Source organism: Candoia aspera, chromosome 5 (genome assembly GCF_035149785.1).
Source record: "Candoia aspera isolate rCanAsp1 chromosome 5, rCanAsp1.hap2, whole genome shotgun sequence".
Lineage (NCBI taxonomy): Eukaryota > Metazoa > Chordata > Lepidosauria > Squamata > Boidae > Candoia > Candoia aspera.
This window is the reverse complement of record NC_086157.1, coordinates 13,642,747-13,657,376: the sequence shown is the minus strand read 5'-3', so window position 1 is coordinate 13,657,376 and position 14,630 is coordinate 13,642,747. Positions and strand designations below refer to the sequence as shown.

Genomic DNA, 14,630 nt, shown 5'->3' with positions numbered 1-14,630 from the left:
TCTGGAGGGAACTTAGGGTTTTTCCCAAGGATCTCATAGGCAGTTTGCTGAGGCCCAGGTTACCGCCTGGAATGAGCATATGACCTTGGACCAGAGTGCTACTATGTGGCTTCTCACTGTGCGCCAATCCTTCTTGGTTCTCTGAGGAACTCCAGCAGATGAAGTGCCAGAAGAAACACCTAGAGCACCATTGGGGGAAGACAACAAGTGAATCTGACTGAGCACAAGTGTTAGGAATTATGTTGTGACAAAGTGGCAAAATGTAGTTATTTTTCTGCTTTTATTATATCAGCAGATAACTGCCTAGTGGCCTGTCAGGCTCTGCCTGCTACCCAGTAAAACCACAGACGCTAGCGTAGGCTTAGGTTCTGGATTTATTCGAGTAACAGTATGCGTGCCCTTTAAGAAAGCTGAGAGTGAGTGGAGCCCGCCGGAATGGATTTAAATAGCCCGCGCCGGTCAGCGCTCCACCCCTCCTTACTCCGGGTGCGCCCCCGAGCCCCGCCGGTTTCGTCGTCGGTAGGTGAGGGGTCGTGGAGCCCCTCCTGTGCTCCGGGCGTTTCCTCGATTGCTTCCCTGGCCGGTGATGGTTCATTGCCGGGAGATCAGGTTCGTAATCTCTTTGACAGCTCGGGCGCGCCTCTTGGTCTGGTCTTGTCAATTGCTTTCTTTGCAACATTGTATCTTTCTCTTCCATGCCACCGGCTAGAGCTGATACTTTGTTGCCAGCACCTGTTGCTCTCTTTTGTTACCTAGTTGCCTTTTCCCTTAATCCGCCAGGGACCCATTTCCCTGCATTGTCATGTGAGCCGTTGCGATGTCACAAGCATCGCAACGGTGATCATGACATGGCCCTTGTTAAAGTGATCCATACCTTGCTGAGGAAGGAACACCACAGAACCATCTACAGGGCTATTGTGAGGAACATTCTATGCCTCTGGTAGATTAACATGCTCAGATTCAGAGTTGGACTCTGAGAGGGCAACACCCATCAAGGTAATGGAACAACGTCTTCTGTGGTTAGCTTGGACAGGTATGGGCTGGTAACTCCTGAAAAGGTAGACAGGACCCTCAGGTCTGCTAATCCAACCACCTCCTAATTAGATCCATGCCCCTCCTATAGTATCTGCTTCATTGAAGGTTGGCCTAGTCCCCACTGACTTGAAGGAGGCATTGGTGTGTTCCCTTCTGAAAAGGCCTTCACTGGACTTGATTGTATTGGACAATTTGCATGCTGTCTCCAGCTTTCCCTTCTTACAGAAGGTTGTTGAGAAGGTGGTTTGGCTGCAACTACAGAGAGGCTTCAGCAAAGGATTGTTACCTTGTCGTGGTGCTGGAGCTTGAGCACCTCAATGATGCCATGAACTAAACCGTGAAGGGCCACCCAAGACGGGAAGGTCATGACAGAGAGGTCAGACTAAATGCGATCCCTGGGGAAGGTAATGGCAACCCACCCCAGTATTCTTGCCATGAAAAGTAAATGGATCAGTACAATCAGAGATATGTCGGTATACCATCGGAAGATGAGACTCCCAGGTCGGAAGATGGTCAAAATGCTATTGGGGAGGAACAGAGGATGAGTTCAACTAGCCCCAGACGTGATGACGCAGCTAGCTCAAAGCGGAAAGGACGGCTAGTGGTAGACGGTGCTGGTAGTGAACGGCGAATCCGATGTTCTAAGGATCAAGACACCATTGGAACCTGGAATGTAAGATCTATGAACCAGGGCAAATTGGATGTGGTTATTGGTAAGATGTCAAGATTAAAGATAGACATTTTGGGCATCAGTGAACTGAAATGGACTGGAATGGGCCACTTCACATCATATGACCACCAGATCTACTACTGTGGACAAGAGGACCACAGAAGAAATGGAGTAGCCTTCATAATTAATAGTAAAGTGGCTAAAGCAGTGCTTGGATACAATCCAAAAAACGATAGAATTATCTCAATTCGAATTCAGGGCAAGCCATCTAACATCGCAGTGATCCAAATATACACCCCAACCACAGATGCTGAAGAAGCTGTTCTATGAGGATCTGCAGCACCTGCTGGACAACACGCCTAAAAGAGATGTTATTTTCATCACGGGAGACTGGAATGCTAAGGTGGGCAGTCAAATGACACCGGGAATTACAGGTAAGCATGGCCTGGGAGAACAAAACGAAGCAGGACATAGGCTGATAGTATTTTGCCAAGACAACTCACTCTGCGTAACAAACACTCTCTTCCAACAACCTAAGAGACGGCTTTATACATGGACTTCACCAGATGGACAACACCGAAATCAGATTGACATCCTTTGCAGCCAAAGGTGGCGGACATCTATACAGTCGGTAAAAACAAGACCTGGAGCTGACTGTAGTTCCGATCATGAACTTCTTATTGCACAATTTAGGATCAGACTAAAGAGATTAGGGAAGACCCACAGATCAGCTTGATATGAGCTCACTAATATTCCTAAGGAATATGCAGTGGAGGTGAAGAATAGATTTAAGGGTCTGGACTTAGTAGATAGGGTTCCGGAAGAACTCTGGACAGAAGTTCGCAACATTGTTCAGGAGGCGGCAACAAAATACATCCCAAAGAAAGAGAAAACCAAGAAGGCAAAATGGCTGTCTGCTGAGACACTAGAAGTAGCCCAAGAAAGAAGGAAAGCAAAAGGCACCAGTGATAGGGGGAGATATGCCCAATTAAATGCAAAATTCCAGAGGTTAGCCAGAAGCGATCAAGAATTATTTTTAAACAAGCAATGCGTGGAAGTGGAAGAAGACAATAGAATAGGAAGGACAAGAGACCTCTTCCAGAAAATTAGAAACATTGGAGGTAAATTCCAGGCAAAAATGGGCATGATCAAAAACAAAGATGGCAAGGACCTAACAGAAGAAGAAGAGATCAAGAAAAGGTGGCAAGAATATACAGAAGACCTGTATAGGAAGGATAACAATATCGGGGATAGCTTTGACGGTGTGGTCAGTCAAAGCAACATGCTGGGCTTGAGGAATCCAAGGCTGGAGTTAAAATCGCTGGAAGAAACATTAACAATCTCAGATATGCAGATGATACCACTTTGATGGCTGAAAGCGAAGAGGAACTGAGGAGCCTTATGATGAAGGTGAAAGAAGAAAGTGCAAAAGCTGGCTTGCAGCTAAACCTCAAAAAAACCAAGATTATGGCAACCAGCTTGATTGATAACTGGCAAATAGAGGGAGAAAATGTAGAAGCAGTGAAAGACTTTGTATTTCTAGGTGCGAAGATTACTGCAGATGCTGACTGCAGTCAGGAAATCAGAAGACACTTAATCCTTGGGAGAAGAGCAATGACAAATCTCGATAAAATAGTTAAGAGCAGAGACATCACACTGACAACAAAGGTCCGCATAGTTAAAGCAATGGTGTTCCCCGTAGTAACATATGGCTGCGAGAGCTGGACCATAAGGAAGGCTGAGAGAAGGAAGATCGATGCTTTTGAACTGTGGTGTTGGAGGAAAATTCTGAGAGTGCCTTGGACTGCAAGAAGATCAAACCAGTCCATCCTCCAGGAAATAAAGCCAGACTGCTCACTTGAGGGAATGATATTAAAGGCAAAACTGAAATACTTTGGTCACATAATGAGAAGACAGGACAGCCTGGAGAAGATGCTGATGCTAGGGAGAGTGGAAGTCAAAAGGAAGAGGAGCCGACCAAGGGCAAGATGGATGGATGATATTCTAGAGGTGACGGACCCGTCCCTGGGGGAACTGGGGGTGTTAACGACCGACAGGAAGTTCTGGCGTGGGCTGGTCCATGAAGTCACGAAGAGTTGGAAGCAACTAAATGAATAAACAACAACAGAGAGGCTGGAGAAAACTGATGAACTGCATCCCTTTCAGTCAGATTTCAGGCCCTTCTGTTAAATGTCTGCATAAGGCCACTGAGTGAGGTTAGCTGTTGGCTTGGATCAGTTATCATCAATATGGGGATATACCATGTACATCTTGACTCCAGATCAAACAGGCAATGCTGTCAAGGTCTTGTTGGAGTACCTGGAGGCTATGGGGACCTGGATGAAAGGAACGGGTCCAAGGTCAATTCTGACAAGGCCAAGTGGCTGTGGGTTTCTGGATTTCCCCAGAGCCAGGGAAGTTTCAGCTTTAGATCTGAATGGGGTTGCACCACACTTTTGGGACTGGCATGCAATTTGGGGGTCTTGAAGGACTCACAGTTCCTACTGGAGAGCCAGTCACTACTGGAGAGCCAGTTTGGTGTTGTGGTGAAGGTGCTGGCCTGGAACCCAGGAGACTGTGAGTTCTAGTCCTCCCTTAGTTATGAAAGCTGGCTGGGTGACTTTGGGCCAGTTGCTCTCTCTCAGCCCAACCCACCTCACAGGGTTGTTGTGGGGAAAATAGGTGGCAGGAGTATTAGGTATGTTTGCAGCTTTGAATTATATATTTAAAAAAGGTGGAGTAAATAACAACAACAATAATACTTCAGGAGCAGATAGCAGCTGTGGCCAAGAATGTCTTTGCACAAAATTATACCCATATCTAGACTGGGAGCCCTTTGGATAAGTCACTCATGAGCTAGCAACTTTCATACAGACTACTGCAGTGCAGTCTACATGGGGTGGCCCTTGAAGACCAGGCAGAAGCTGCAACTGGTCCAGAATGCAACAGCATAGGCATTTTTGGGCCTGTCACAGTATCCCCTTGTAACACCACTGCTCTGCAAGTTACACTGGTTACCAGTTGGGTTCTGGGTGCAATTCAAGATGCTAGTTATTGCCTATTAAGCCCTTCAGGTATAGGGTCTGGTTATCTAAGTAGAGATGTCAAACCTGTAGGCTGCATACAGCCCTTGTGTAATGATTGCCTACTCTAATAGACTCAGACTCACAAGCAGTAACTTAATGATATCTGATTTATTAAAGAATAGTATGCAAATACAGAGAAAGCTGAGAATGAGTAAAAGCGCGCCAAATACAAACTAAAAACCCTCGGCTCAAACGTAATCCCTCCCCTCGCCCCGCCGTTGCAAACTCCCCCCCCCCCCAGGTGCTGGTAACCGTTTCTGCTGATGTCCTGGGAAAGGTACCTTGAACACACGAGATAACCCAAACACATTCCAATCCAGCTGCTAACGCATAACAACCCCACGAGATGGAATCCTCCTCCCCTCCCAGACGAAACACGCATCAGCCAAATGACATGCGAAACGTTACGATGTAACGGTAACATTGGAACGGTGAACATGACACCCTGACACTCCTGAGTGCAGCCTGAACCAGATTAAAATGAAGTTGGGAAATATTTGACAAAATAAAATAAAAATACATTAAAACATAGCTAATATTATATTTTAAAACTCAGCCACTCTGGTCACCAACCACCATAAAACTCCAGGCTCGCAAGGAGTCCCGCACTGGTTTGCCACCTTGGCTTAACTGCCGCAGCAAGGACTGCTTGGAGCTGCGCCGGCCTGGCCTGAGCAGGAGCACCCCACAACCGGAGTTTCCTCTCCATCCGCACTGCAGCAGCACCAAGGTGAGGCAATGGACTTGTGCCTCTTCCCTGGTACAGCAGACAGGCAGCCTTGCACCGGGAGCTGACCTGCCCTGGACTCCAGAGCCCCCAGTACACAAAGGAGAGCTTCCCAGGTTGCATTCATTTCCCTACCCTGCCCCCCAAAAGTTGTATTTCCCTCCTCCCTCCAAAGAAGGTTTAATTAATATCTGTTGAATTTTGGGCTGCACAAAGTCCAGGATTGTTAACTTTATACAAAAATTCAATTTTTAAATTAATAACAATTTCTGTAAAGTTTAAGTTCAGAATGCATCCAGAGAAGAAGGAAAGAATGAGGAAAAAATGAAAGAGGGGGGGTGATTTAAATGTTTTTGTATAATGCTTTCTTCTTTTTCTTTCATTACAATGTTAAACTTCAAGGAATGAATGAAAGAATTTTAAAGGCTTACCAAATATTGATTGCAGTTATCTGTGACTGGTGAGTTCATACTGTAATCTGTAAGCCTATCTTTGTGGAGCCAGTTTGATACAGTGATTAAGGCACCAGGCTAAAAACCAGAGACACTGAGTTCCAGTCCGGCCTTGGGCACGAAGCCAGCTGGGTGATCCTGGGCCAGTCTCACCCCAACGAAGAACTAGAACCGCGAGTCACTTCAGAAAAATGCCACCAAGAGAAGTGCAGGGGGTGGTTGCCAAGAATCCAAAATGACTTGAAGGCACAACTTTCAAGTCTGTAGGTGACATGCTGTTCTAGTTTCTATACTTTAACTAAGAAATACGCAAATATTTTAACATGTCACTCTTAGATGTATTTGCGATTTATTTGTATTCTTGTGTTGTGGTTCAAAAATTTGTACTTAATTTGGGAAAAGCCAGACAAAACATATTTTTTCCACACATGGGACGTCAGAAATTAGAGGGAAAATTGCAGGGCACTGTTGAGTAGGAGAGGGAGGCGAGGAGGTTTGTGCAATAACCTGGCAGTAGGCCAGGATGAAGCTGAGTGGGGTGGTGGGGAAATATGAATGTGTATATGTACACATATACACACATATATATATACACATAAATATTGAAAACAAATAGTTAAATTCACAATAAGAAGTTTCTTTTTTATGTATATTTATTTCCTATTTGATTTTAAAGTGTTGATGTGATATACATACATGCATACATACATACAAGTGTGGTGTTCTAAGTCCGTATGTGGCCCACAGAGATCCTTATGTCTGGTTTAGTGGCCTGTTTCTATTTGAATTTGACACCCCTGATCTAAAGGGCTGTCTGTCTTCGTACTTTCTGCCCCAGTTAGGTAGAGTTGGCATGCTCCAGGTCTCCCCCATTAAGCAGCTCCATCAGTTGGGACCTAGGAAATGTGCCTTCTCTGCCGACCACCTATCCTCTGGAACACCTTCTGCCCTGAGATTCATCTGGCCCCTCCCTTATACGTCTCTAAAAGAGCCTTGAAAACTTGGCTCTTCCCCCAAGGTGGGTGAGTGGTGGGTCCTCTGTATCTGTCTTTGGTTAGGATAGTTGTTGTTTTTTCCCAGATCTTTGGGGTTTCCCATTTATATTAACTATATTTTCTTATAAAGTTTTATAGGTCATTACTGTATAGAGTTGGTCAGCCTTATAAATTTAAAATACAATACAAAACACTCTGGTTTTGTTTTACATCCTACCTTCTGTACAGGACCAAAAGGCAGTATACAGTACATAGTTCCCCCCACTTGTGTGCCCCTGCCAGTACCACTGATAGGGAAATTTGACTTGGTTAGTGAGTAACTGGATTAAGTCTGTTATGAAAACAGAGCCATTGCTTGTGGCCTGATCACCATCACAAGGTACAGGGCTCCGTCCACAGCCTTTCTGAATTTCACACAGACGTCCTCTCTATTTTCACTGGGAAGTGCCAGTGAATGTGTTACTGGATGATTCTAATCTTAATATTTCTAACTGAAGTGGAATTTATCAGAAAGGTATATACAGTCCACCTTCCCTCTCTGACATGCAACGTAATACTGATATTGCATTGCTCCCAGAAAGGACAAAACTGGTTACATACTGGTTACCTCATGGTGCTCAATATAATTGCAAACACCACGCTGTGATTACCTGGATCCCCAGTTGTCTTAGGCCCTTCTTCTAGTAATAATGGGAGCTCTTTTGTAGTATGATTCTGATTTTTGGGTGATTTACAGTACATGTCCCCAGTGTGTAACTCACAGAATAAGGCAGTTAGGGAAACCTGACTGAAAGCCAAACTGGAACAGCTAAAATCATCACTGACATTCAAGACTGCCTAGAATTAATGACATGATCCACTGCAGGAACTTTTTTTTACAATGGTATACTAGATACTTTGCAAAAAGTATTATTTTTGGCTTATTCAAGTTTCTTCATCATAGATGTGCTTTTTTAATATGGAAGCATATTAAAGCTCTGTTGCATTTTGGATCTACTGCATTTCGGTATCAGTAAGAATCTTCCTGCTATTTACATAATATGCTTCAGAATTGAAAAAACATAATCCATCAGTGCAGATATGAAACCTAAAGCTATAGCTGAGATCCTTGTTTTGTGCCACAGTGGAGCTGCATGTTTCAAGTTTGTTATTTTCATGATTCAGTCCACGAACATGAAGGTGCTTCTTGGGAGGATGTACAGGCATGCATTTTGATGCATGATTTTGCAAAATGGTGGTACAAAGTATCACTCCATGTGCAAATGTCATAGATCACTGTTAACGTGAACGTGTTATCTGATTTTATGGTGGTTTTTAAAGACTGGTATGCATTCCCATGATGTTTATGTATCCAAGCTGAGCATTTAACTGAAGCCAATCTTTTTCTTGGTGTAGACAATGAATATGAATGCTTGAGTTACAGGGAAATCTTTTACCAGACCTCCATGCAACAGTTTGCATGCAGCTGACCAAATTTCCACTGTGATTTATGTATTTACATAATTATGTAAACAATGTTATTTGTATCACTTATAAATATAACATATTTATATAACTTATGATACAAATAATAGTTTGCATAATTTGACATAAATGGCACAATTTGTGTCATTTGTGTAATTGTTCCTCCCTTAGTTTATTTAAATGAAGTTGCACTGTAATGGACATAAAAATGAAGAGGATTCATGAAGGCCCAAGTTTAGGAGCTATGGTTTTCTACCACAGAGCCATCATAAAGTATAGTATGCTTGATCTTTATGATTTGGGCTGTGCACTATGATTTTTCTAAATTACTTGGAATGATATGTAAGAATAGATCATACATTTTATTACAAAAACATTCTGAGGTTCCTTGCTGATCCATGCTACACAAGTCCATCCTTAATGCCAGAAGATACAACATGCATTACTTTCACAATTTGATATTACTGTTGTCATGCGCTGCCTACCGCTGAGTAAAACACAGACACTGATTCAAAGAGCAGGTTCAGGTTTATTCAAACGTAGAGTTGCGCGAAAAAAGCTGAGAGTGAAGGGAGCGCGCTGGTGCGGGGTTTAAATACCCCGCGCCGGTCAGCGCCCCCTCACCTTGGGTTGCATCATCCCCCCTTTGTCCTGCATGCTTTCGTGCCGGTAGGTGAAGGGTTGCGGGGCCCCAGCTGTTGCCCCGGGATCGCCCATCATCGGTTTCCTCCTTCAGCCGGTGATTGCTGTCAGCTGGGCGATCTCCGTTGCGCTTTTGCTAACAGCTTGGGTGTGCCTCGTGATCCGCCTTGTCTTTGTCTTTCCTTCTTCCTCTTTTGTGTCCTGATGGCTGAATCATCCGGCCGGGGTCTGTGTCTGTTGTGCGTGCTATGATTATCTTAAGTCCCTTCCTCTGCTTCCTCGTTATTGTCATGTGTGCCGTTGTGCTGATGTCTTCAGCTCAACGGCACTCATGACAACTGTATATGAAGGTTTATGCTTCAAATCCCTACTTTTATGCCAGGATGGCACAGAAAACAATTGAATTCATGTCCTCTCTGTGCAATTTACAGCCGAATTTTTTTTAAAAAGTCATTTCAGAAGAACCTCTTACAGAAATCCATTAGGTGCATCCATGAGTTCGATCCATGTTTTCTGTCACGGCGATGCCAAAATTGGCAAGAATCGTGCTTTCTCTGGCTCAGTCCATGGAGTCCAGTCTGATCGGTCATTTGACCGCTAGCCCCTATCCAAGGAATTAAGACGGAAAAGGATCCACGTCTCAGAGCCGCATCCTTGTACCAAGGGGGTTCCCAAATTCCCGGTTCTTAGGAAAACAATTCTTCAGCAAAGGATTGTTACCTTGTCGTGGTGCTGGAGCTTGAGCACCTCAATGATGCCATGAGCTAAACCGTGAAGGGCCACCCAAGACGGGAAGGTCATGACAGAGAGGTCAGACTAAATGCGATCCCTGGGGAAGGTAATGGCAACCCACCCCTGTATTCTTGCTGTGAAAACTAAATGGATCAGTACAACCAGAGATATGTCGGTATACCATCGGAAGATGAGACCCCCAGGTCGGAAGATGGTCAAAATGCTACTGGGGAGGAACAGAGGATGAGTTCAACTAGCCCCAGACATGACAACGCAGCTAGCTCAAAGCCGAAAGGACGGCTAGCGGCCGACGGTGCTGGTGGTGAATGGCGAATCCGATGTTCTAAGGATCAACACACCATTGGAACCTGGAATGTAAGATCTATGAGCCAGGGCAAATTGGATGTGGTTATTGGTGAGATGTCAAGATTAAAGATAGACATTCTGGGCATCAGTGAACTGAAATGGACTGGAATGGGCCACTTCACATCAAATGACCACCAGATCTACTACTGTGGACAAGAGGTGAAGAATCGATTTAAGGGACTGGACTTAGTAGATAGGGTCCCGGAAGAACTCTGGACAGAAGTTCACAACGTTGTTCAGGAGGCGGCAACAAAATACATCCCAAAGAAAGAGAAAACCAAGAAGGCAAAATGGCTGTCTGCTGAGACACTAGAAGTAGCCCAAGAAAGAAGGAAAGCAAAAGGCAACAGTGATCGGGGGAGATATGCCCAATTAAATGCAAAATTCCAGAGGTTAGCCAGAAGAGATAAGGAATTATTTTTAAACAAGCAATGCGCGGAAGTGGAAGACGTCAATAGAATAGGAAGGACAAGAGACCTCTTCCAGAAAATTAGAAACATTGGAGGTAACTTCCAGGCAAAAATGGGTATGATCAAAAACAAAGATGGCAAGGACCTAACAGAAGAAGAAGAGATCAAGAAAAGGTGGCAAGAATATACAGAAGATCTGTATAGGAAGGATAACAATATTGGGGATAGCTTTGACAGTGTGGTCAGTGAGCTAGAGCCAGACATCCTGAAGAGTGAGGTTGAATGGGCCTTAAGAAGCATTGCTAATAACAAGGCAGCAGGAGACGACGGCATCCCAGCTGAACTGTTCAAAATCTTGCAAAATGATGCTGTCAAGGTAATGCATGCTATATGCCAGCAAATTTGGAAAACACAAGAATGGCCATCAGATTGGAAAAAATCAACTTACATCTCCATACCAAAAAAGGGAAACACTAAAGAATGTTCAAGCTATCAAACAGTGGCACTCATTTCACATGCCAGTAAGGTAATGCTCAACATCCTGCAAGGTAGACTTCAGCAGTTCATGGAGCGAGAATTGCCAGATGTACAAGCTGGGTTTGGAAAAGGCAGAGGAACTAGGGACCAAATTGCCAATATCCGCTGGATAATGGAAAAAGCCAGGGAGTTTCAGAAAAACATCTATTTCTGTTTTATTGACTATTCTAAAGCCTTTGACTGTGTGGACCACAACAAATTGTGGCAAGTTCTTAGCGGTATGGGGATACCAAGTCATCTTGTCTGCCTCCTGAAGAATCTGTATAACGACCAAGTAGCAACAGTAAGAACAGACCACGGAACAACGGACTGGTTTAAGATTGGGAAAGGAGTACGGCAGGGCTGTATACTCTCACCCTACCTATTCAACTTGTATGCAGAACACATCATGTGACAAGCTGGCCTTGAGGAATCCAAGGCTGGAGTTAAAATCTCTGGAAGAAACATTAACAATCTCAGATATGCAGATGATACCACTTTGATGGCTGAAAGTGAAGAGGAACTGAGGAGCCTTATGATGAAGGTGAAAGAAGAAAGTGCAAAAGCTGGCTTGCAGCTAAACCTCAAAAAAACCAAGATGATGGCAACCAGCTTGATTGATAACTGGCAAATAGAGGGAGAAAATGTAGAAGCAGTGAAAGACTTTGTATTCCTAGGTGCAAAGATTACTGCAGATGCTGACTGCAGTCAGGAAATCAGAAGACACTTAATCCTTGGGAGAAGAGCAATGACAAATCTCGATAAAATAGTTAAGAGCAGAGACATCACACTGACAACAAAGGCCCGCATAGTTAAAGCAATGGTGTTCCCTGTAGTAACATATGGCTGCGAGAGCTGGACCATAAGGAAGGCTGAGAGAAGGAAGATCGATGCTTTTGAACTGTGGTGTTGGAGGAAAATTCTGAGAGTGCCTTGGACTGCAAGAAGATCAAACCAGTCCATCCTCCAGGAAATAAAGCCAGACTGCTCACTTGAGGGAATGATATTAAAGGCAAAACTGAAATACTTTGGCCACATAATGAGAAGACAGGACAGCCTGGAGGAGATGCTGATGCTAGGGAGAGTGGAGGGCAAGAGGAAGAGGGGCCGACCAAGGGCAAGGTGGATGGATGGTATTCTAGAGGTGACGGACTCGTCCCTGGGGGAGCTGGGGGTGTTGACGACCGACAGGAAGCTCTGGCGTGGGCTGGTCCATGAAGTCACGAAGAGTCGGAAGCGACTAAACGAATAAACAACAACAAAAGGAAAACAAGTCTCTCCAGAGACTCTCCTTCGGGTTCCTTCTCCGGGCGAAGAGCCAGGGCCAGCGTCAAACCGGCGGAATGCGCCCCACCGCCCCCGGTCCAGAGCCGCTAGGCCTCCTTCCAGCGCTGGGGCTCCACGCCCGCCCCACCTGCTCCAGCGAAATGCGACTTCTGTTGTGCCGGCCGCGCAGCTCCACCTCCTGCGAGGCTCCAGGGTGACGCGGCGGAAGCCGGGCAGCCTCCGTGGCTCTCGCAGGAAGGGGCGGGCGACGCTGGCGGCCCAGGGGGGGCGCAGGGCGCGGGCTGGGCGGGCGCGAGCAAGGCCGCTGGGCGGGCGGGGCTGCGGTCTCGCGCTCCAGGTGCCCGAAGGAGGGGCGCGCGGCGCGGGCCCGGGAGCGCGAGGGACGGAGGCGCGCGTCGGACTCGCTTCTCCGGAAAAGAGAGGCGGAGAGGCGGCCCGGCCGCGGCTGCGGCTCCGCTCCTTCCTGTCGGTCCCGGCCTCGAGGGCGCGCGGAGGCGGCGAACGCTGCACCTGAGCGCCTGGACTCTGCTGGGCCTGTGGCCGACGCGAGGCGGGAGGCTGCTCTCCTCCGCGGAGGTCCGCCTGTCTTAACTCGGCGAGGTCGGTCAAGGTGAGGAATTGAGCGGCCGCTGGTCTCCGGGAGCTTCGGGATGCGGGGCGACTTGGCCCGAGCCTCCACCGGCCTGCCCTTGGTCTCACGGGGAGACCAAGGCCGTGGTTGGCCTGCCTCCCGAGTCGACCTACCCTTTGGGGGCTTCCGCCTTGATGCACGACTGTGCTAAACCGTTTTTTATGGAATCAGCCACCATTGGCTGCATTTGCCCAAGAGACTTGGCGTAAACCAGTCCTACCATCCATAGGAGCTGGATTTGCTAGAGCCAAAGAAACCGCATTGTGGCTTGGCCTGCTTGCAACTCATGGTAGATTGGCAGGTGCAAAAGCCGCGCTTATCGGTTAAAAAAATTGTTTACTCACTTACCCTGTTAAAGATTACAGAGGCACAGATTTTTGAGTAGACAGTGTTGAGAGCTGAAGACTTCCCTTTCATACTTTGCCTATGAATGAATTAATTCATTCCTAATTAACAATTATTTTTAAAGTCAGATTTTGAAATAAAAAGAATAGCATGCAATAAAATGGTGGAGATGCAGATTTAATTTAATAATCTCTTATTGTTTATTTTGTAATTAATGCAATCTATGAATGTATAGCTGAGAAATGTGGAAAGACCTGTGGCTTATGTGCAGTTTATAATAAAAATAATGTTAAATGCATCTATTCAGAAGTTGGTTACATTGATTCTGGTGGAATTTAATTTCCAGACAAGCATTCCTAATAAGGCTGCCTAACCTGATTCGTGCCCCAAACTTCAGTTGCAAAAGCAACCAGATTCATCCTGACCTTTTCCTGCTTCTGGAGCACACACTGGAAAAAATGGAGCACTAGCCTCCTGTTATCTAGCAGGACAAATACATGAATGTATAATGGCTCCTTTAATTCTTACCTAGAATGGGATGAAATTTGCAGGACAGTTATCAGGAAGCAAAGGATGTCAATTTTTCTAGAACAGTGAAAGAGATACTGAATATGCCATAAGGAGAAACCCTGGGTCCTCTGTTCTCCAGTACTTTTATTGTCAACATGGATGAAGGGTTGAAAGTTTATCAGATATGCATATGACACAAAATTGGGTGGGATAGCTAGTACAGTAAAAGACAGAAGCCAGATTCAAAATCAGCTTGATGGGTAAGACAGATGAGTTGAAAATAGCAATGATTTCTGGGTCCTTTACATTTACCTCCAGATTTGTCTCCAAATTAAATGCACAGGTATAGGATGAGGTATACCTGCCTTGGTAATAATAGTTGTGAAAAAGATCTTGGAATAGAAGCAGATTGCAAACTGAATATGAATGAGCAGTGGAGAGGCCAGTGCAGTTTTAGGCTGTATTAGTAGAAGTACAGTTTCCAAATCATAGGAAATCATTCCACTCTATTTTGCATTGGTCAGACTGCACTTTGTGTACTCTGCCAGGTCTGGGCACCACATCTTAAGGTTAAGAGGAGTTAAAAGGAGGGTCTTAAGGTTAAGAACCAGTTAGGAGGAGGGTCATAAAGGAGACCAGAAACCAAGGCCTGTGAAGGGAAATTGAAGGAACTGGAAATACTTAGCTTTGAAAAGAGAAGGCTCATTGGAGATGATAGCATTTGTTAGGTATCTGAATGGATTTGTCATATTGAAGAAGACT

General features: G+C 45.4%; 1 protein-coding gene across 1 annotated transcript in view; it reads right to left on the bottom strand.

Annotated features, from left to right (window-relative positions):
• The window catches only part of PTPN20 (protein tyrosine phosphatase non-receptor type 20), a 45,584-nt gene extending 32,154 nt beyond the window's left edge, over positions 1-13,430 (bottom strand). The window contains exons 1-2 of the mRNA XM_063304374.1: positions 13,362-13,430; positions 12,510-13,160 (exon numbers count right to left, since the gene is read on the bottom strand). Of these exons, the coding sequence (XP_063160444.1) occupies positions 12,510-13,160; positions 13,362-13,430 (720 nt within the window). The remainder of the gene's footprint in view (positions 1-12,509; positions 13,161-13,361) is intronic.
• Positions 13,431-14,630: the final 1,200 nt, after the last annotated feature.